We start from the raw sequence: 24,807 nt of genomic DNA, 5'->3' as shown, positions 1-24,807 counted from the left end.
CTCGGCATCGGACGTGGCGGAGCGTCCGAAGCCAGGCCTATCACTCGTATGCACTGGTGGAACCTGTGTTAGGCTGGGTCCATATGTTGTGATCCTACGGCGATCCCATATGTGTATTATTCCACGGTACGGCTCCCTGCGGTGACCCCGTGTCTTCCCTCGGCAGAGCTTGCTCTGCCATCATTGTTGGTTGATCCTCCCCTCTGTTATAGGCTGGAGTTATCCCAGTGACATTCCATATGTTGTACTGCCCGGTCATCCGCCCAGTCCATATGTGTATCCCCCACATGTTACCTCCCTTCGGGCAGGATGTGATTTCCGCAGCGTCCCTTTCTTCCTTGTCAGGGTACGCTTTCCCAGTGGTCCTGTGGAACAGCAGTCGACTTCCCTGGCCTAAGCCTCGCCCCTTCTCCGCCTCAGAGTTGCAGGGGGACTTGAGGCTTTTATCCAGGCATTGGAAGGTGGCAGCTCTAGTGGCGTTTTCCAGGGTGAAAGATCCCATTCAGTCGACGTCGACTGAATTATGCAACCCACCGTTCCCTGAAGGCTGCCACTATAGCTGGACCACCGCTGACTCCGAGTTACGCTCGGCTCCTCAGCAAAAAACAGATGGTGTATGCATCCGCAACCAGGACGTTTACATGACACCGTTTTCAACTAAAAACGCTAAACTTTTTAGGCGTTTTGGCCATTCATTTACACGCCAACAGCATTTTGGGGGCCTGAAAACGCAAACTTTTGAAAATGAGATTCAAAGTGCAGTGAAACCGATACTGTTATTGAATTTACGTAAACTACAAAAACGAGAATTTGTGAAAACAAAGACATGCACATGCGTATTTTGTGTTCAGTGGAAAACTATTACTAATTAATATATAACTTTTAGTGACAAATAAAAGAAACAAAGATTGTGTTGTATACATAATTATTCTTAAAGCAATGTAAAAAAGTCAGTAATTCTTTTTTAAAAGAAATGAATGCTTTTATTCAGCAAGAATACATTAAGTGTATTAAAATTGACAGTAAAGACTTTTACATTAATACATAAAATTATATGTATCACGGTTTCAAAAAAACTATTAAGCAGCATAACTGTTTTCTCAATGATTTCTGAAGGATCATGTGACACCGAAGACTGGAGTAATGATGCTGAAAATTCAGCTTTGCATCACAGGAATAAATTAGATTTTAAAATATATTTAAATAGAAAACAGTTATTTTAAATTTGTAATAATATTTCATAATATTACTGTTTTATTTTGATCAAATAAATGCAGCTGTGGTGAGCAAAAGATTCTTCTTTCAAAAACATTCAATAGAATGCAAAAAATCGGTAACACTTCATTTTCAGGTGACGTAGTAACACGCTACTACATGTACTTACTATAGTAATAACAGTAAATTATGTATAATTACAAGTAACCAACCCTAAACCAAACCCTAACCGTAACTCTATAGTAAATGCATGTAGTTAATTAATTACTCAGTACTTATTTGAGTAAGTACAATGTAACTATATCACCTTAAAATAAAGTGTAACCAAAAATTCTGTCCCAAAACCTCTGTAAGGTAGTATACTCTATAGTGTGTTAATGTAAACAATGAAAATATTATTGGTTGCTTGTTAATAGTCCCAAGTGTTAGTTTATTTTTAGGACTATAACCCAGAAACTACATGACATAAAATGTCATGTCTGGAATTTTTATTTAATTGATTAACAATCTTGTTTAAGTGAATAATGGCCTGCAAAAGCAATGAAGTCTTACCTAATTCTAAATCTTTTTTTTTATACCAGAGATTAAAGCTTGGCGAATAAGAGTTTTTAAAAAAGCACACACGGGACACGGTTGATAATGGATGTGATAATCCCCAAATCTCATCTCCATCCATTATGTTCCTGTCTGTTTCCTCTCTCTCATTCTAATTTGTCTCAACAGCTCTTTCACTTTTTCTCCGGCTTTCCTTCGTCCTACTTGTCTGTAAATGTTTTTAATTAGCTGACTACGACCCCGATGACAGTGTGACGAGGAGAAAGAATGAGACTCTCTAATCGCTGTAATTAAACAACACGCCGCACAAGAGAGAAGGAGGAGAGAGACCTTGACTCTCTCTATTCATACAAGATGAAGTGACAGAGAGAGTGAAGGATGGATAGAAGATAAAAATGGAAGGGAGGGAAGTGGCAAGATTGCACATTTTTCAATGATAGCAGGAAGAATGCATGGAATTTCTGAAGTCATTTAAAACGTTATACTTATATAGAACAGCTTCAGTAAAACAATATATATTTATTCATATACTTTATTTGAAGTTATTATGGGTCAATGACAAATATGGATTTTCAAGAACTAATGTAAAAAATCTTTAAATATCTAGATTAAAACGCATGTGTTGAGTTCTAGGAAATCTTCATTCTTTATGTGTAATCATTTAAAAAATAAATTAACATATTTTTTGGCAAAAGTTTCACACTTTAGGTTATGAACACAGGGCCATTCCAACTGTGGATAAACAACAACAACAAAAAAATCATATATTTTCCGTACACCTTTAAGTAAGTGTAAACTTCTCGCCAGTCAAAGCCACAGTCACTTTAAAAAAATTAAATAAAAAAAAAGTTGGACAAACAGACCCCTTTCAAATATTACCAAGATTTTAAAAAGAAAATATTAGACCAATGTTAGACCAATGACAAATGTTAGACCACCAGTGTGATTTTGATTTTATGCCTAGAAAAATATATAAGAATAAACTTTAATGCAGAAATTGAAAACATCATAGAATATGTGCATTCAAGTCAGTGTATGTGAATTGCACTGCATTTAAAAAAAAAAAAACATAACATCCGGACACAAAAAATAGCAGCATGTCATTGACTCTTTACAACCGCTAATAAAACTTCAGTAATAATAGTTGTTTTAACGTGCTTGTACCTGTACTGCTCTGGATGGTTCTAACAGTAGTAGTGGTTCGAGGTGGGACGATGGCCTGAAGTGCCGCTCTCTCCTCCTCTTCCTCCTGCGAGCAGCCCTTTTCGATGGCCCGCACGTAACTGTGGCTCCTCATGCGGAAGCACCCGGACCCCGGCAGATCCAGAGCATCCAGGGCCTGGGACTCCATCTCACTGAACACACTCTCACACACAGCCTCGATCTGCCCGTTCACTTCCACCTCGCTCACCTGCAGGGGGAGACAACGCGTCACCACATGCTGTCACATAACTCCTTCACCCTTCTGTCATGGGATCCATCGCAGCATACAGTATATATTATAAATTGTAGATTGTGGTATATAGTATATATTATAAATTGTAGATCGTAGTATATATTATATATTATAAGTACAACTGTCTGAATGAGCAGTTTCAAGATATTAGCTCACAATGACTTTAAATCATTGCATTAAGAAGACAGAGGAGCCTAATGAGATCATAGGATTTTAAATGCTGCTTTTCTAAAGATCTAATAAAATACATTTGACTTTTCACACTAGGCTTAACTCTGGATTATGCCAAGTTTCAACCCTAGGCTGAGTAATGCTTCTACATTTTGAAAGATGTTTAGCATGACTTTTTAGTCTTGTTATGAGTTATGAAACCCTGCTCCAGAATTTTCAGTACTAAAGGTATGCATGATTACCGCGTAGGTATGAACATTGTGAAATATGGAACAAAATAACTGAAGATTAAATTAACCCAGGGTTGAAATGAAATTGAAGTTTCTCCGGTGAAAAAAAAAAATGCTACAGGTAAGTATACTTGCAGCCAGACTAATTTAGTATACTTCGAGTGTGTTAATGATTAGTTAACTTGAAGTGCGCTATTTTGAAACAACTAATTTTGTATTATGTATATTTTAGTTGTAATTAAATTGTAGTAAAGCATAACTTCAAGTGTATTTTTTTGTGTGCTAAATTGGAACAACTTCAAGTATACTTAGTATACTTTAAGTATGTGCCTGTGTAGGGACTATTCATTGTGAGTGTCATCGAAACAAACAATCAATATACCATAAGTGTATTATATTTGAGTAAAAAGATGCTCAGTGCTTATTGCTCAGTGTGCTCAATGCTCAGAATGTCCTTTGGATTATTCCAAATACTACAAATTGCACACTCTTCAATAACAAATGCACATTAATAAACAAATAATACTTAGCTATACTTTGTAAGTATACAAATACTTGTACAATACTATTGTATACTATAATGTATTTTGAAAGTATACTTTCAATGCATTGTTACAATGATCACTTCCAGCACACAGTTAAAAATATACAGAAAATATGCAAATAAATAAAACCGAATTTTCACTTCAAGTATATTTTTCTAAAATATATTTTTCTACAGTACAATTATTTTAAAGTGTGTTAAAAGTTGTATTGTGAAAATAGGTAAAAGCATGATGCTAATATACTTTTAATATATTTAAAGATAGTAAAAAAAAAAGTTAGTATATTTGCAATGTACTATTGAAAAAGGGAATATATTTCAAATACAGTAAAGTATACTTTTTTCACAAAGGTTGACAAACCTTGATGTTTTCATTATAGTCAACTCATTAACTTTTAAAATGCAAAATTTGAACATAATACATTTGATCGATTAATTTATCGATTTTTATTTGTATAAATAATAATATAGCTATTGTTTGATTTATATTATATATTTTTGTTAAACAATTGTAATAAAAATGTAAATATAATTTATAAATGATAAAATGTACATATTCTGTTAATATATTTGAACTATTTTAATATTTATGTTAAAATAATATATAAATGTAAAACCCCCTCAAAATCCCCTTTTTAATTATTTCACATGCCAGGGTGCTTTGAGGCCATATCAGTGTTTTAAGTTTTGGAAAATGTCTTTTATTTTCAGAAATATGTTTTTAAATTTCAAGCATACATTTTTACAAAATGCAAAAGCAAGAAAGTAAATCACAAAGAATAAAAAACATAAGTGTATTAGTGTGTTTAAGACAAATCTTTGCTGTCATTTTGTTTAGACCTTAACCCTCTGGTGCTGTAACAGGCACTTTGGACTAAATATTTTTTATCTTTTTTATTTGTTATTTTTTTGAATTTTTTACCTCATCGGAATGGTACGAAACCTGGTAAAGGTTTTCGTACTTGCTGTGTGAACACACACAAAAAAATCATGGACGAATCAAAAAGGTTAAATGGTCCGGGAAAAAATGACCGCATTTGGAAATGAATGGGAGATGAATTTCATCTATTGAAAACGTTTGGTACTGCGCACAAACACATTCTTACTCAACTTCAAATTTGTAACGCAGCTTGTTTAGATTTATGGCTTTAATTTTCTCACAGTTTTAGAGTAAAACGTGTTTTGGAAAATATATATTTCATATAAAAATCCAAAAATTTTGGTATTTTTGTGCATTTTTCATAACTTTTGTCATGTTCACTTTTTTAAACTTTTCACTTCAGCAATAATGTGCCAAGTGTCTTCTTTCAAAAGACACCAAACTCAAGTCTGTGGTCCAAAGCATTCAAGATTTCTAACCAATTAAATCGGAAATTAAATTTTCAGGTCCTTGCTCAAAAAGTGAATAAATGGATTATAACTACTGCATAAATATAATTTAGTACCATAAAATCCCCTAAAAGTACAGCATATTAAATAAAAAAATATTATCAAATTAAAATATAGTACAATCATTTCAATAAAATAGAAAAAATAATAATAATTAATGTGAACAATACCAGAGGGTTAACATATTGACTTCTAATCAACTTAATTACTTTTCAGCCTGAAATGTCATGAAACCTTAAATACCAAAATGGATAAACGTCACAGAAGGAAATTAGTAATAGGCTGATTATTGATGTAAAATCAATTGCTGAGGGGGAATGTTTGAATTGGGAATTCTGAGCTGTCATTTATCATGTAGGGTAAATTGAACCCTCAAATAGCCATGCTGTATCTTCAATGATAAGGGCTAAACACACTAATACAGATAACATACCAGAAAAAAAGAGTGCAGAGGGGAGGAAATCTGTACAAGTGAAAGCAATATCAGCAGTGTAAGAGATGACAGTAAGGAGAAGTGCGATTTACACAGAAGCTTATCAGAGGAAAAGGTCTTGTGATTTGAGGTTCAAACGGAATTGGAAACAGGTTGTTTGGAGCATTCTATGACTGGAGGACTAATAGTGAGTTGTGATTGGAGGAAAGGACAGCAGAGTGTTTGTCATTGGTGGAAGGAAGTTACAGACAGACAGGCAATAAGGTCTGCTAATCATCTAAGCAATAAACTCCCCCAAAAACATCACAGAAATACTCCTACACACAACACATGTATGTACACACATATTGCGCAAACACATGTCTGCATGCCCACACACACATTCAGTATACACATGAGGCACCAATGAATGATGTTTTTTTTTTTTTTTTCGAGCTGACTGAGCTTTTTGTCACTGAAATGATTGATATATCCTCAGGGAGCAGAAAAGACACACATCCACACACACGCCTGAGGGCAGTGTCTTTTTTCACGGGTGGTAGGAACAGATCTCTAAAAGGTTAGAGCTGTTGTCTGTCTGAGTGAGCTTTCAGGCTCTGAACACTCACCTTAAAATTGTATCGGTTATAAACGCTGCCCGTCACCTTATCCCAGGGCTACAGAAGCTAATCTTGAAAACTCACCTTGAAAATCTCTTAGCTACACATGCTAACAAGGAAGAACACCACTTAAAATTGCTTACAATGCTTTACCGACACCAACTCACCTTTAAAATGGCCTTTGAGTATTTAAACTAACAGTGAACATGACAGCTCAATCTCCACACAATGCTAATATTTTGTTGCTAGTTTATTCTCCTCCAGGTTCTCCTCCAGGCATACTGTACTACATTTCGCTTTGAATTATTTTTCTAGTATGTACTTGGTGGTGAATTTTGCCCCAGTATTGGGACAAAAACTGCCATAAAATCATAAAATTGGGTCTTGACAGTGACACCACAAATCCATTTGTTGCATATTGATTGGCTGATATAAAAATTGCATACTAAGTAGGTACTACATTTGATGAAGAACATACTTAATTAAATTGTTAAATAGGCATGTTCTATAGTATGAATGTGTATAGTATGAATGAAATTCGGACATAATACATTCTTAATACTACATTATCATGCGTCCTGTGGTGTCAATTGTCTTGCTTCTCTACCATTAACAAATCCTCTCCCGTGGCCTCATGGGATAGTAAAATCGGGTATATTTTGCCTACTATTTATGAATGCTATGAATTCAGACATAGGCTACTACTCTTTTTCACATACTGCCTAAGTAGTAGGGAAGTATGCATATTTTAATACAGGGATTGTGTTTGAAAATCTCTGTAAGCATGACCAATAGCTTGACCGATATGGTAATGATGACACAAAAACATTAGTTTTAGTTACAGAAGACATTGTAGAAATACTCTATATGCAGTTAGCCATGATTAATGTATTCAGTGCATGATTACAAGAGGGTAATATAGATAAAGTGAGTAGTTTTTTCAGCTGTTCATGTAATCTCAAAATGGCAAAGATGAATTTTCCTTAAGCGAGTATCTGTGTTCATGCACACAATAAGGTTTGACTGTACGCATTCGCTAATGTTTGCCTTAAATCTGAAGTATACTTTGGTCTTTAGCCTCATGGTCATCTGAAAAAGTATGCCAACTTGGGCCTCTTTAACACAGTATTCACGCTCTAATCCTAATCTTCCATACTATATATAGCATTGATAGTATGCGATTCAGGATTCTGAATAATGGATGGATGAAGAGATGATAAAGTATTCCATGAGATGATTCATGGATTGAACAAAAATTGATTGCTTGAGCAAAAACATTATTCTATTTTTTTCCTTTCCTGTTTTTCCTCCCCTCTGCAAACCTTGAAGAGGCCACGTTGACGAAGGTTCTGGTTGGAAATCACCTTTAGGATCTAATCCAGGAACCAGTTGCTCTTTCCAACTGGTTTAAGATAAGTATCTTAATGGAGATTTCCACCACAGAACGAGGGGGGCGATGACCAACCTGGCTGATGGTGCTCATGGCCCTCATGTAGCTCTCGTTTCGGGAGCGAAATTTGGGCGAGGCCAGGAGACCGGCCGGGTCCAGACTGTCCAAACTTCGGTTGATTGAAACCTCACTCACCGCTCGCAGGTAACTGTGACTCCGGATCTGCAGCTTGGGGGAATGGGAATCCGTACTGATCCTGCAAACAGAAAGAGAGCGTGAACAGATGTACAAGTATTTAATGAGGGGTGAGAATGAAATGAGAGGTGAGATTACTCTAGTAACTCATGTTCCTGTGTTTTCCTCCGATCCAGATCTCATACTCATTAATGCTGACCTAAAAACAACTCTACTTTGTTATGCGTGTATGTGTGTGTTAGTGTATTATTCATATAGCTGAGACCAATGTAAACATGAACTCCTCACAATAGCATTCAACTGTTTTTGCTTACGTGAAGATGGGCGAATGGGGCCTTGGAATATGAACACAGAAATGCATTAAAACATGAATGCACACAAACACGCATTCAATCCCTCCAGGTCGAGTCAATCTTAATTATGGATGCGGCTCTTAAAATAGTATGCAGTTACAGAAAGTAAAAACACACATTAGTCATTCTTCACTGGAGTGAGGAATGAGGAGAGAGACAGAGAGTAAAAGAGAAACAAAGAGGAAAGAACGCAGGAAAGGTACAAGAATAGATTTAGAGGAAGAGATGACAGTGGATGAAATCAATTACAGCAGCAAATAATGAAAAAACACAAATAGTACAAGTTCACTGTGTACGGTGAGGAGGGAAGGATACATTTTGACATTGTGGAGAAAAATAGAACAAAGTTAATGTGTTCTCATTAAATGCTATTATTTTCAGGATTTTTCCTCAGGTTTTTCACATTGTAAGTTTTTTTTTATGTAGATAAATAATTTATACACATTTAAACTATTTTTTTAATAAACTGTTATATATTTTATGAACATTATTCAATCCAAAACATTACAGCTCATTTTTAATAAAATTAATTATAATAATCTTTTTTCATGTTTTAATCTTTCGTTTTTGGTTAAAGTTTAGTTTGTTGCATTTTTGCACATCATTTTGTGTCTTGATAAAGATTTGGCAAAAAAAAAAAAAAAACTAATCATAAAACGTAGAAATGACTCATGGCTTCAATGCAAGTCTGTGGAATTGTTTTGAAGAAATAAAGGAAATATCTGTCTATAATGAGCACAGGCCTCAAGGGATTGCATATTCATTATATAACGCAGCATTTTCTTTTCTTTTCTTGGTGTATATATGGAGTTGTTTAATCACACATTTGCATGAGTGTGTATGTCTACTCTATTACTGTGTGTGTGACTGGAAAGTATGCTTACGTGGATATAGGTTCATAAATCTCCACTTCTTTTATTTTGTATTATTTTTCAGTTTCAAATATGTGTGTGTATGGGAGCATATATATGTGTGTTTGAATGTGTGTGTCCATGTTTGAGTTCAAGGCACAATGCTCTGATTATAAATATTCAATGTTGCGGCACTTTCTGTCAAGCAGAAATAGATAAAGAGCCCATCACAGGGTCCCTATGCGGTGTTCGCTGTTCCTACACACTGAGGAGGGAGTATCTAAAGAGATTCAGTTGGAACACCATCACTTGAGTCATGCACTTTAGGAGTCTAATGACACATAATTGAGTAAATTAAATATATAGTAGGAGTAATGTTTCAATATATATAAACGTATATACTACATGTCACAGGTATTCTAAGTTTTTGTGTTCTATTGTGTCTAAGGACTATCATGTTGACATTATTCATGGACTTTAAGGGTATGTTTACATGACAACGATATGCTTAAAGGGATAGTTCACTTTGAAATTAAATTTTGGTATGTTTTAGCTTACCTCAAGGGCATCCAAGATGTAGGTGTCTTTGTTTCCGCAGTAGTTTCAATTTGGATATTTTTAGGTCAAACCGTTCTTGTCTGTCAGTCATATAATGCAGGTCTATGGTCACTGTCTCAAAGAGCATGCACAGAGAAGTCCAAATTAAACAATTCCCCATCGTAAGTACACATTGATGGCCTAAGACACGAAATGAGCGGTTTGTGTGAGAAAACGAACAGTATTTATATCGTTTTTACCTCTACACAACCACGTCCAAGTGATCTGAGGGCGCGCGCTTCCTGGTGTGTGACGTGTGCGCGCGTTCTGGCTTAGTCTGCGCAAGCGCCAGAAAGTGTACAAGAGGTAAAAACGATATAAATACTGTTCGTTTTCTCACACAAACCGATCGTTTCGTGTCTTAGGCCATCAATGTGTACTTACGATGGGGAATTGTTTAATTTGGACTCTGTGCATGCTCTTTGAGACAGTGACCATAGACCTGCATCAAATGACTGACAGACAAGAACGGTTTGACCTAAAAATATCAAAATTGAAACTACTGCGGAAACAAAGATACCTACATCTTGGATGCCCTTGAGGTAAGCTAAAACATACCAAAATTTAATTTCAAAGTGAACTATCCCTTTAAAACGGAGAAGTTTTTCCCTTTGAGTTTTCAGCGTACAGATGACACCATTATCAAACCGATCCCCATTCCCACGAATCCGCGAAAACGACTAAATACGCTGTATTCTGCTGCCAGGCAATTGGATGGCGATGAAACACTATAGATTGAACACGTAATACGCATGTGTATGACATCATTGTCTTCAGAGATTCGCGTTTTTGTCATTTACACGTTTTCAGGCACCCAAAACAGCGTTGCCATGTAAACGAACGGCCAAAACGCATTCAAAGTTTTACGTTTTTAGTTGAAAACGGTGTCGTGTAAACAGCCTCTTAGTTTGCATTTTCGCTCTTCCTGTGTTTTCCTTCTCTTCTTTTAAAAAAAAATCCGTTTCTTTGGTTTCTGATTGTTGCACACCTGTGTCTCATTATGGGCATTGACTTCTGTGTATTTAATTTCTTATGGTCTTTCTACTCATTAGCCCTGATTTGAAATCACCCCTATACCCTCATTCAATATTTCCTACATTACTCCACTAATATAGTCCACTTGAAGGAGTGAATGAAAACGAGGGAGTGAATTCGGACACTGAGTGCGACGGAAGGGCTGCCGCTTTTGCAATAGTTTGAGCTTGCTGTTTAATAATCATTTGAAACTTAGCAAACTGGCAGCTCCAGTAGTAATGAAAAGATTTATCGTGAACTCTGTCATGGAAACTAGCATGTATGAACCTTAATTAAACAATTTAATATCAATTAAAAAGGAATTTATACCTGTAGCCACATTGGACCAGCGGTTTGGAAAATTGATGGATGGATGATTTAACTGCGGGCGTCATCTTCTGGCGAGTGTCGGGGATTCATTCTCACAGTGCATTATTGGTATTCTCTATCCGTTGAGTGTGCATCAGTGTTACACTCGTTATTGCGGTGCATTATGGGATTGAATGAGTGCTCTCGATAATGTCCACTATGGTTTCGGACACTGCTACAAATGGTTGTCCCTTCAAATAGTGTCCTTTTTAAGGGTATATGGGTTGATTTCTGACACAGCCATTGTCAGGTCTTGTCCTTATACTCTTGTGTTAGACTTATGTTGGTATGTGACTTGTTAATCTATGTGATTCCAGTATCTTCATCTTCCTATTCCTCATTAATTGTTGAACCTAGATCCTGAACTATTGTCTCATGCTTGCATCTGTAACAACATCCTAGTATAATTCTATAAAATATAGCCTTAATAATACAACATTTTTAATGTGTTTTATATAAGTCTCTTCTGCTCACCAAGGCTGCATTTAATTGATCAATAATACAGTAAAAAGAGTAATATTAAATATTATTACAATGATTATTACAATTAAAAATAACTGTTTTGTATTTTAAAATGTTATTTATTCCTGTGATGACAAAAATGAATTTTCAGCGTCATTACTTGAGTCGTCAGTGTCACATGATCCTAAAGAAATCATTCTAATATGCTGATTTGCTGCTAGAGAAACATTTCTTATTATTATCAATGTTGAAAATTGTTGTGCTGCTTAATATTTTTCTGGAAACCATTATAATTTATTTCTGGATTCTTTAATGAATGGAAAGATCAATTTAAAGTGTCCTTGCTGAATAAAAGTAGCCATTTAAAATATATATATATATATATATTACACTGATCTGATGAGCATCTGCTGTTGTCACAGTGATAAGGCTTGCATTATACGAATGCTGTGTTTGCAAAGTTTACACACAAAAGTGCACATTCACACACACAGAACCAAAAGTGTTGTGTTGATTCTCTTTATAATGCAAATCAGTTTGCTCTCATGAAGAAGTCTGTGGGATAAAAGTGACTCACCTCATTGTATATAGTCTGAGTAGGAAATGTTGTCACTGTATAGTAATACACAACTATAATAGCAAGATACATGTGAGGTGATAACATAAATAAGATAAATAAAACTCAATATCAGTTCCTACATTTAAAAAAGTACTATTTACAGATGATATAACGGTGCGTAGGTAATGGTGCGCAACTACAAAAATGTCGGTAGGAACTTTAAAGGCGCAGGAAAATTCCCTTTGAAATGGCTTTGTTCTGTTGAATTTTTAATAAAGGGGAGAGTGAAAGGATTTCACTGTACTGAGGACATGGAGGGATTTTATATGAAATTGCAGTGAGTGAGTGTATGCGTTTATGTGTGAATAGAGGTGGGGTTTAAGGACGAGACTACACCTTCTCTAGAGACACATCCCAACAGCACTTAGAGATGCGGAGTGGCTTGAGCGCCTGTAAAATAACATGTTTAAAATGACCCCAGAGAAATGAAGGTTCATTTAAATTGCAGACGGATCGGCGGGCACACGCACCTGCACGCTTTTCGTACACAAAGAGTACATGCATTTAATTTCCCATGTGATTTTGTGGCGGCAACATGCACAAGCTAATACTTTTCCAGACTCACTTGAGTGTGGTCATCTCGGTGAGGGAAGGCTGGGTGGCTTTCAGGTAACTGGCTCTCCGGGCCTGGACTTTGGGTGAAGGTTTGGGGCTGCAGTCCGAGTCTCCACTGTCCTCCTCTGCCATAGCCTTGATGTAGCTGCCGCTCCTCATCCTCCTGCACGGGATCTCGTCATCCTGACCCACAGACGAGAAGCCACCCCACTCATCCTGAGGAACCTGCACAGACAGAGAGAAAGTTAGCTTCTCATAAACACATGATTTGCCTGTTACACTTAATAATGACTACAAGCAATAACGCATCTAATGATGTATTAAATAATAGATAATTAATGTGAATTAATATGATCAGTCAAACATTAACGAGAACATTCATTTATAAACAGTTGCAAATGGTGTTTTATATAAACATGGTTACAGTGTTAGTATTTATTTAGTACAGTTTCGAATTATTTATAAGCTACTGTAGAATTTTGATTTAGCTTTAATTTTTTTATTTTCAGTTTTATTTTAGTTTAAATTATAGTAATTTTGTTATGTCCTTTTGTCATTATATATATATATATATATATATAGGCTATATACATATATACAATTATACATATATATATACCTTTAATTGATTTTATTTTAGTTTTAGTAAGTACTTCAACTTAAATTAATTTATTTCAGTTAGTTGCCAAGGGAATATTTCTAATTTATGTTTAAGCAGTTAAGTAGTGGTAACTTTCATAACTATTTTTATATTTGATAACTGTGCATATATCTCATTTATTTGGTATTATCAAATGATATATATATATATATATATATATACATACATACATACAATCTATACACACATATTATAAAAAACAAAAACTTTAATGTTAGATGCGATTAATTGCAGTTAATCGATTTGACAGCACTAAATAAATTAATAATTTATTTCCCTTAAATTAATAATAAACAATTAATTAATAATAAATGTTCTGAAAACGCCTCGGTTACGACTGTAACCTCGGTTCCCTGAAGAGGGAACGAGACACTGTGTCGATTGACGCTAAAGGAACGCTTCGCGTGATGACGTCTTGAAGCAGGTTAAATCAGTCCAATGGTGTGACGGAACATCAGAGGCGGGTGACGTCATGAACCAGGAAACTATAAAGCCTGCCCAAAACAGAGCCGCGCTAGCTTCGTAAAAGTCTGAAGTAGTCGCTGATAGGCACGTAAGAGATATGGCAAGGTAACGCAGCGTCTCGTTCCCTCTTCAGGGAACCAAGGTTACAGTCCATTCCCCGGGTCTCAGCCCCTGTCTCTGTCACGGTTCATGAGTGCGCTGCTTCCTGCTTGTCTCGTGCATTTGTTATTGTTGTCTGTGTGCCATGTGCGTGTGTGTGTGGGTGTCACCGTATTAATTATCAGTTAATCACATCATCCGCAATCAGCTCAGCGCCAGCTGTCACTCATCTCCTGTTCCTTTAAAAGACTCACTGAATCCTTCTCTCATTGTCAGATCGTTGGTCGATGTTTGTGCCGTGTTTCCCGTTTGAGTTGGTGTCTTCCTGGAGTCCTGTGCTGTTTGTTCTTCGTGTCTGGTTCCTGTCTTCACCTTCACGCCGTTTCACCGCCGGATTCATCACGACCATCTAAGTCCCTGCGTCACCCTGCTACAGCCGTCTGACCCTCACGATCTGCCTGAGTCTACTTCTGTTCTGAGTGTTAATAAACGTACTTTCTTGAGATCGCCTGCATTTGCTTCCTTTTTTCCCAGCACGTCATGACAGAACGATCTGACCAATCGATGGGAGCAGCAGGCGAGACCCAGATGTCTATGGAGGCTTTCATCGGCACTAGTATGCAACGAATGGACGCTCAAGAGGAGGGGCTTAACAACAACGGACGTGCCATACAGGCACTGGTGACGCAGGTGTCCGAGCTAACCCAGCAAATTCAACATCTGCGCATGCCCACTGCGCCACCCACGCCGTTCGTGCCCCCCGTTCCAGCTGATCCGCTCTCCCAGTCTGAACCTCGGATGCCAGTTCCGGAGAGGTATGCTGGAGAACCTGATTATTGTCGTGCTTTCATTACCCGTTGTGAGATGCATTTCGCCCTACAGCCACACACGTTTGCCACGGAAACATCTAAGGTGGCATTCGTTCTCACTCTCCTGACTGGGAGGGCGGCCCTTTGGGGTACGGCGGTGTGGGCGAATAGAGATCCCTGTTGCGTGTCGTTCCAGGCACTCGCGGAAGCCATGAGGGAAGTCTTCGACCGCGCGGCGGCCGGGAGGGAGGCTGCTAGGAGGCTGGCGGAACTCAGACAGGGTAATCGCTCTGTATCGGACTACGCCATTGAGTTCCGCACCCTGGCCGCCGAGTGCCAATGGAACGACACGGCGCAGTGGGACATGTTCCTGCATGGGCTGGCTGACCGCGTTCATCAGGAGATCTACGCCCTGGACCTCCCGACGACCCTCCACGGGTTAATAGAGCTGGCGCTGCGGGTGGACTCCAGGCTTGGCCGGATGAGTCGACGCGCGCCAACCGAAGCTCCAGTCCACTTCTTCAACCTCCCGAGGTCCAGTGGCACCGACGCGGTCAGCCCCATCAACGACACCGAACCCATGCAGGTGGGGAGAGCTCGGCTTTCCCGGGAGGAGAAGGAGAGGCGGAGATCCCTGGGCCTTTGTTTGTACTGTGGAGGATCTGGACATTTTCTGAACTCATGTCCGTTAAAAGGCCCAGCCCGGCAGTAACTATGAGGCTACTGTCGGGTGGGATCTCCGCTGCTAAGACCTCAGGAACACCATCAGCGACATCTACTCTCCTCCCGGTTAGACTTAGATGGTCGCATCACCAACACCACTGCCACGCACTCTTGGACTCTGGGGCGGAAGGTAATTTTCTGGATCATCACTTCGCCATCAAACATCACATTCCTCTACTACCACTCACCCAACGCATCTCTGTCCACGCACTCAACGGCCAAGACCTCCCTGTCATTACCCTGTCCACTGCTCCTCTCACACTCACCACCTCCGGAAACCACACTGAAACCATCACCTTCTACATCATGGACTCCCCCCTGGCTCCCATAGTACTTGGACACCCCTGGCTCACTCAACACAATCCCAAAATAGACTGGCAACACAGAACTATCAATGAATGGAGCACTGAATGTCATAAGTCTTGTCTTTTGTCTGCCTGTTCGTCTGTTCCCATGTCTGTCTTACAGGAGAAAGCAGCGGACTTGTCAACCGTGCCCGAGGAGTACCACGACCTGAAGGAGGTGTTTAGTAAGTCTCGAGCTGCTTCTCTTCCTCCTCACCGTCCCTACGACTGTGCTATAGATCTACTGCCAGGTAAATCTCCGCCTAAGGGCAAGTTGTATTCACTTTCTGCTCCAGAAAGGGAGGCCATGGAGAAATATATTTCTGATTCTCTGGCAACCAAATTCATTCGCCCTTCCTCTTCTCCTGCAGGGGCGGGGTTCTTTTTCGTGGGGAAGAAGGACGGATCCCTGCGACCTTGCATTGATTACCGGGGACTGAACAACATCACGGTAAAGAATACTTATCCTTTGCCGTTGATGTCTTCAGCCTTCGAGAGGTTGCAGGGAGCGACTCTCTTCACGAAACTGGATTTACGCAATGCTTATCATTTGGTCCGCATCAGGGAGGGTGATGAATGGAAGACCGCCTTTAATACCCCCAGGGGACACTTTGAATATTTGGTTATGCCCTTCGGGCTTTCCAACAGTCCAGCGGTCTTCCAGGCACTCGTCAACGACGTGCTGCGAGATATGGTAGATCAGTTCATATATGTTTACCTGGATGACATATTGATTTTTTCTTCATCTCTCCAGGAACACGTGCAGCACGTCCGACGAGTGCTTCAGCGGTTGCTAGAGAATGGGCTTTTTGTCAAGGCGGAGAAATGCGAATTCCACGCACAGTCGGTTCAATTTTTGGGGTACGTTATCTCGTCCGAGGGGATTCGCATGGACCCTGACAAGGTTAAGGCTGTGGTAGAGTGGCCAATTCCAGATTCCCGCAAGGCCCTGCAGAGGTTTCTGGGATTCGCCAACTTCTACAGACGTTTCGTCCGTAATTTCAGCCAACTAGCCGCACCTCTGACTGCCTTGACCTCCCCCCGAACTACGTTCAGGTGGACAGACGCGGCTGGCTCCGCGTTTGCCAAACTCAAGGACCGCTTTGTTTCGGCCCCTATTCTCATCGCCCCTGATTCCTCACGTCAGTTCGTGGTGGAGGTCGACGCGTCAGAGGTGGGGGTAGGAGCAGTGTTGTCCCAGCGTTCCCCCACGGACGAGAGGATGCATCCTTGCGCGTATTTTTCACACCGTCTGTCTCCTGCCGAACGTAATTATGACATTGGTAACAGAGAGTTGTTGGCCGTCAAGCTAGCGTTGGAGGAGTGGCGCCACTGGTTGGAAGGGTCGGGGGTACCTTTTATTGTTTGGACCGATCATAAGAATCTGGAATACATTCGTACTGCTAAAAGGTTAAACTCCAGGCAGGCTCGGTGGGCACTTTTTTTCGGTCGTTTTGATTTTTCTCTCTCGTACCGCCCGGGTTCCAAGAATATTAAACCCGATTCTTTATCGCGACTTTTTGATCGTTCCGAACGCCTGGTTACTCCCGAGTGCATTTTACCGGAGAGTCTATTTGTCTCCACACTCGTATGGGAGGTCGAATCGAAGGTCAAGAAGACCTTAGAAGGGGTAACGCCCCCGGTCGGGTGTCCACCGAACCGTTTATTTGTGCCGGAGGAACTACGGTCTGAAGTTATTCAGTGGGGTCATTGTTCCAACATAGCCTGTCACCCAGGAATCAATCGCACGAGGTTTTTGGTTAAGCAGCGATTCTGGTGGCCACGGATGGCCCGCGACATTCACGATTTTGTTTTGGCTTGCTCGGTATGTGCCACTGGTAAGACTTCCAATCGCGCGCCAGATGGGTTACTCCAACCGCTGCCAGTCCCTTCGAGACCCTGGTCCCACATCGCTCTAGATTTTATTACCGCCCTCCCGCCCTCCCAGGGCAACACGGTTGTTTTGACCGTGGTGGACCGGTTCTCGAAGGCGGCTCATTTCATTCCCTTGCCCAAATTGCCGTCAGCCAAGGAGACAGCGGTTGCCGTCATTGACCACGTCTTTCGTTTACATGGCCTTCCGATTGACGTGGTCTCTGACAGGGGTCCCCAGTTTGTGTCCAAATTCTGGCAAGAGTTCTGTAAATTACTGGGCGCGACTGTTAGCCTGTCCTCTGGGTTTCACCCTCAGAGCAATGGCCAGACCGAGAGAGCCAACCAGGATTTAGAGAGAATGTTACGGTGTTTGGTTTCCAAGAATCCGACTTCCTGGTGTCAACAACTGTCTATGGTGGAGTACGCCCACAATACGTTACCAGTGTCATCCACGGGCCTTTCTCCGTTTGAAGGTAGTGTAGGATACCAGCCACCTGTTTTTCCCAGTCTGGAATCTGAAGTCGCGGTTCCCTCCGCACACGCCTTTGTCCAGAGGTGCCACCGCACCTGGACTAGAGCCCGTGAGACTCTACTCCAGGTGGGGGCGCGCACTAAGGCTAACGCCGATCGCCACCGGTCTAAGCCTCCCGTTTACATCGTCGGTCAAAAAGTGTGGCTTTCTACTAAGAACATTCCTCTCCGTTCCGTCTCGAATAAGTTAGCACCCAAATTTATTGGCCCGTTCACTGTCACCAAGATTATTAGTCCGGTGGCAGTCCGCCTCAACCTTCCTCCAGCGTACAGGAGGATACACCCCGTGTTCCATGTCTCCAAAATTAAGCCTGTGTTTCGATCAGCAATTAATCCGCCTGTACCGGTTCCCCCACCGCCGCGTCTTGTAGATGGGGAACCGACGTATTCGGTTAACCGTATTCTGGACACCAGGCGGAGGGGACGAGGATTCCAGTACTTGGTGGACTGGGAGGGTTACGGTCCGGAGGCGAGGAGTTGGGTTCCTGCGAGAGACATACTAGATCACTCCCTTATTGATGATTTCCATCGACAGGTAAGGGAGTCTGGGGACGCCAGGAGGCATCCCTAGGAGGGGGGGTACTGTCACGGTTCATGAGTGCGCTGCTTCCTGCTTGTCTCGTGCATTTGTTATTGTTGTCTGTGTGCCATGTGCGTGTGTGTGTGGGTGTCACCGTATTAATTATCAGTTAATCACATCATCCGCAATCAGCTCAGCGCCAGCTGTCACTCATCTCCTGTTCCTTTAAAAGACTCACTGAATCCTTCTCTCATTGTCAGATCGTTGGTCGATGTTTGTGCCGTGTTTCCCGTTTGAGTTGGTGTCTTCCTGGAGTCCTGTGCTGTTTGTTCTTCGTGTCTGGTTCCTGTCTTCACCTTCACGCCGTTTCACCGCCGGATTCATCACGACCATCTAAGTCCCTGCGTCACCCTGCTACAGCCGTCTGACCCTCACGATCTGCCTGAGTCTACTTCTGTTCTGAGTGTTAATAAACGTACTTTCTTGAGATCGCCTGCATTTGCTTCCTTTTTTCCCAGCACGTCATGACAGTCTCGACAGGATGTCTGCTCCTATATTCTGGGACCACAGGAGGATTTGGTGCGCCAGTTTTCAGAGTGGACGCGAGCGCAAACCCCCCTGGTGATTTATATAGGCGACCACCGATGTGTTGTCTGTGCGGACAAGCACACGATGGCCCCTGAGATTCACATAAGCATCACCGCGTAACCCTGATCATGCGAAAGGGGTTGCCCCTCAGGGAAAACCTTTGGTCCTGAGCCACCACTGCAGGGGTCTCATGTACAACAGTCCAAAAGTATCACGTTGGACCCTGCTGCCATCAGACCCAACAGCCTCTGAAACTGTTTGACAGTGAGTGACTGATCAACTCTTTCATGTGGGCGAGAACGACATCTCACTGCCGAACTGCCAACTGATGCGACTGAGCCAGAATCAACCAATCGTCGATGTAGTTCATGATCCGAATACCCTGCAGGCGCAGAGGCACCAGAGCTGCATCTAAGCATTTTGTGAAAGTGCGGGGTGATAGTGCTAGGACGAATGGAAGAACTCGATATTGATACTCTTTGCCCCCAATAGCGAACCTCAGGAACTTCCTAACTGACTGCTCTGGAGCTCTCCTCGGAGGGGGCGGGCATCCCAAGGCCACTACGTTTCCGGGTGGTCCTTGAGATCTTTGCTCGCCTGAGGCCACTGCGCCCCGAAGCACACGAGGTGGCAGGGTTGGCAGAACGGTCCCCTGAGGGCCCCCGTAGGGAGACGGGCACCGTATAATGAGGTGTTGACCGCTGCGCTTTAGGGAGGACTGCCCTCATTGGCCTGAGCCCTTGGGCGTCAGGACCTCTTCCCCGCAGCCTTCTTAGAGATAATGACGGTCCTCATATCCGTCTTACCCTTCGAAGACTGCGGATGAGAGCGCCATCCCTGCCCCCAGCCTTTCTGTTGGGGAGCACAGGAGGCAACTGTATGAAGAGCTGGCTTTTGAAGTTTGGGGCTGCTCCCGCTAAGCAGCCCCGGAGACATGGCTGCCATAGAGTGGCTGATGGATTTAGCAGTCTCCTTGGTGGCCCTGAGAGATAAATCTGTGGCTCGACGTAGTTCGCAAACTACGTCAGAGCCAATTCCCCCGCCCTCATCCATGTCTCCTAACAAATCAGCTTGGTAGGCCTGCAGCAGCGACATTGTGTGAAGGCATGCTGCAGCCTGACCAGCAGATGAATAAGCTTTACCCACTAGTGATGATGTGGTTCTGACTGGCTTAGTGGGTAATGCCTTTAGGGAAGATGCCAGTTCGGGGGAGAGATAGCTCGCAAGCGTCTCTTCCACTTTTGGCATCTCCCCATGACTGTGCTCTTTATTGTTAGATATAGAGGAATAATTGGATGTTTGTGCACTATACACTCTGTATGAAACCGGTTTCTCCAACGATCTCGACACCTCGGTGTGGAGATGGGGAAAAACGGTAGTCCCGGCGTTGAGGTTGTGAGTGGTACATGGTAGAAAGCGTTCGTCCAGTTTACTTTTGAAACGAACGTCCTGTTTATCTGCTGGACAGGGAATACTCAGTCTTTCAACCGCTCTTGTCACAACCTCAACCAGCTCTTCAAATGCATGAGACTGAGGTGGCGAATCCTCAGAATCTCTTGCATCGACACTGACAATGTCCAGTTCCTCAGAACTAGACAGTTGCAGTGTCTGTGCCTCAATCGGGGCGGAAGGAACCACAGCGCGTGCTTCCAAACCCTGAGAGAAGGCACTGGATCTATCAGGTGAAGGCAAAGATAAGGCTGGGCCCGTCTCTAACCCCGCTGATAGATCCATTTGTGAATCCCATATCTATATCGCCGCTGTGCCTCGGCAGCAGCAGGACCAGAGCCATGGGGAACGCAAGTCTGAGCGTCCTCGCTAAAGAACGCCAGGTGGGATCGGAGTGTCCGCATTGGAAGCACATGTGCTCACAGCCAGCACCCCTCGAGTGCTCCTCACCCAAACAAGCTACACAAAGAATAAATAACGTGAGCAGGGGTGTACACACATCCTGAACTGCTGCTTGCTTGCCATGACTTATATATACATATATATACAGTTTCACAATGAGCGCTACTGAAGACACAGAAGCTAGCGCGGCTCTGTTTTGGGCAGGCTTTATAGTTTCCAGGTTCATGACATCACCCGCCTCTGACGTTCCGTCACACCACTGGACTGATTTTGCATGTGCTTCAAGACGTCATCACGCGAAGCGCTCTCTTAGCGTCTACTGACGCAGCTCGAGTTCCCTTGACAGGGAACAGCTGTTATAGTGTAACCAATACTGATCGGTTTATATGCAATTCATTAAATATAAATGCATATTTACACTGTAAGTAGTTTCAAACACTGTAAATAATTTCAACCCACTAAAATTGAAAACTATTTTTTTAGTTTAATTACAGATCACTTTTAAATATGATGAAGAAACTGAAAATGTATAAAACTAAACAGAAATATCTATATAATCAAATAGAAATATTATACAAAAATATTGTAAAAGTTAAATGGATGGAAACCTGATGATATGTAATGATATGTTTCATATTTGTTTATGTGTGTGCAAAATATTAATATTTGTTTGCATTTTAGTGTATATGTATTTATGTTTAAATATGTTTAAACATATTTATGTTTAAACTATGTAAATATTTTGTTCATCTTTTTTTCTAATTCTAATAAATAAACTAATTTCCCACTGAAGCTATATATGTCCTAAATCTTATACATAAATGCATAATAATTAATTGCAACTGCCCACGAATAAATTATGTGCTGATCAATGTATTAAAAACATACAATCAATGCTTTATGAATGACTAACTGTTTACTAATACATCACAAATGCTCCTTGCTGAACTATAGATGACGCCACTATGACTATGACTTCTCAGTCTTTTCCCACATTATCTCTATAACACATAAAACCTCTTTGATACATCAGATAATACACTCTTAAAAAGCTAAAAGCGCATCCTGGCATAACACGCACGGCCTTATGCAACCCGTACCCACACACTAACACCTGCTGCCTCCACTACAAAACCCAATATTGACTTCTGCACAACCAACATCATTATCTGAAAACGATCTTGAAAACATTTTACACCCACTTGCACTATTCATGTACGACACACGTAACGTGCGCTTCTCAAACCCTCACCTCAAAAGCCTCTCACCTCTCTGAGATGAATAACAATCATTTCATATTATCCGGCACGGCTCGGTTTCTGTTAAAATCTTCCACCATTTTTAGTGGCCATGCAGTGTAGGAGAACTATAGTGAGCCCGGCTGCAGGCTCACTGCATGATGTGCGTCGCATGCTAACGCAATTCGTTCACACGTTCCCCTCTTTTTCACACGCTCTACTAGGGGGAGAAGCCAACAACCTTTCCTCCGTCACCGAAAACAGAAGAGAAAGGGGCACAAAGAGAGATATTGTTCAGACCAGGGGAAAGGATCCACTCTCTACGGAATGCTACTCTTTTTTTTTTTAAGAGTAGAGGATGGAAATGAGGAAGAGGTGCAGAGAGAGAGAGAGGGACAAAAAGGAAACAAAGTACCTGAATGCTTTATGGGCTCTGTCTGCTATGAAGATGATCATGACCTTAGCATTAAAGTAACTATAGCCATACCAGCAAATAAGATGTCTAAAGTTATCCATGGCAAGTCTGTGCACTTACAGTGAAGCTAACTCTATTAGCAGACAGACTCTCATTACTGCAGATGGGGGCTCAGATATGGGCACTTTGGCAGTTCTCCTTGGAGTTCTGCCTTTTTATTTAGTTCCTCTATCTCTCCAGACTCCTCTATCTGCAACGTCTTCTCTTACCCTTCCTCTCTTATTCTCTCCAGTAAACATACTTCACTCTAGCTCCTTCATTCATTCATTTGTTTGTAATTTCCTGAACTAGCATAGTCACACACTTTCACATCAAATTAGTTGACTTCAACCATATTTAACTCTTCTTCTGTTTTCCTCTCCCAGTTCTCCATTCTTCCTGAACCATGTTTTCCACTGCTCTCCTCTTTCCCTTTCTGCTTTCTCCATCACTTTAGTTTTCCTGTGACTTAGTTACTGTGTCACATTGGGAACAAATAAGACTGAGAGAGATAGCAGAAGGACAAACACAAAATCCATTTTTTTTCTCTTAATCTTCACACAAACAGTCGCTGATCTCCAGGGCTGCGGGCGGATTTTTTTTCTCAGTTATCCCTCATTTATTTGTTTGTGATCTCTATATCACACAGCCTTAGTCCACAACAAAGAAAACAAAGCACAAAGCCTTGGTCTCTGAGTTCATTTTAATCTGTCACAGTGCCACTAACACACAGCAGGTCAGTCCTGAGCATATGTTAATACATTCAAACACATTGACATTAAAAGGAGCCATTCACACAGGACATTTTCTTGCGTTAAAATCAGCTAGACAAAGGCCTAGTGGAATAAAACAGAATGCAGGTATCTTTAGATATGGAAAAACGCAAAATACATGTGAGACACACTGCAATAGGCCATCTAGCACACTTTTCATATGAAAATGATTAAAAACAGCATGATCTGTTACAATGGTCAAAGACAACCATCTAGCATGTTTTCATAAAAAGCTATTAGGAGTAATCAAGACTTGTCGTGATTGTCACAGATTTTTCTTTAACACATTTTCATGCAAGAACAGTGAGACTGTGTTATCAATGTGTACTGCAAAACGGAAAAAGTTAGGTCTCATAGATTTCTTCTGATATTAAATCAACCAAAGTGTAGTCCAAATTTGACCTACTGGCCATATTTTTGGCCAAAGAGTCCTTGATTTTGAACTTTCTATACATGCTCATTGAGTCCTTCTGACATTACAAGAGCCCTTCAGAAGTCCAAATTTGACTTATTGTACATATTTCAAGTCCTGGAACATTAACCTCTATGCATACTCATAGAAACCATCTGATGTTACATCAGCCATACAGTAGTCCATCACAATGGTCAATGCAATCCCTCTTGCACTTTTTCAGAGAAAAACTCTTTAAAAACTGTGAGGCGTTATTGCAGTCTGGCATAGGACAATTCTTAGATTTTCATTGAAAATTTTAAAACCCAGCAATATACATCAAAACGCACACGTTATCAAAGAAAAAACAATTACAAAACGGACAGACGCAAGAATGCATCCTGTGTGAACAGCACCCTAACATAGACATGCACATGCATGCAATATGTCCACTCTTCACAAACATGCAAACACAGCAGAAAGATCAT

The 24,807-nt window shown here is 41.0% G+C and overlaps 1 protein-coding gene across 7 annotated transcripts in view; it reads right to left on the bottom strand.

Moving 5' to 3' along the window:
- The window catches only part of dlgap1b (discs, large homolog-associated protein 1b), a 146,319-nt gene that overhangs the window by 35,001 nt on the left and 86,511 nt on the right, over positions 1-24,807 (bottom strand). For 5 of the 7 annotated variants that reach the window (XM_079862986.1, XM_079862984.1, XM_079862989.1 and 2 more), the window contains 3 exons: positions 13,008-13,222; positions 8,058-8,238; positions 2,935-3,181 (listed from right to left, as the gene is read on the bottom strand). In XM_079862986.1, the coding sequence (XP_079719112.1) occupies positions 2,935-3,181; positions 8,058-8,238; positions 13,008-13,222 (643 nt within the window). Of the gene's footprint in view, positions 1-2,934; positions 3,182-8,057; positions 8,239-13,007; positions 13,223-22,731; positions 22,771-24,807 lie in introns of those variants that run through there. The other 2 variants (XM_079862990.1, XM_079862988.1) reach the window with 2 other exon arrangements.

Source organism: Squalius cephalus, assembly GCF_949319135.1.
Source record: "Squalius cephalus genome assembly, chromosome: 25".
Lineage (NCBI taxonomy): Eukaryota > Metazoa > Chordata > Actinopteri > Cypriniformes > Leuciscidae > Squalius > Squalius cephalus.
Note: the sequence above shows the minus strand (reverse complement) of the source record. Positions and strands in the feature narration are given on the sequence as shown.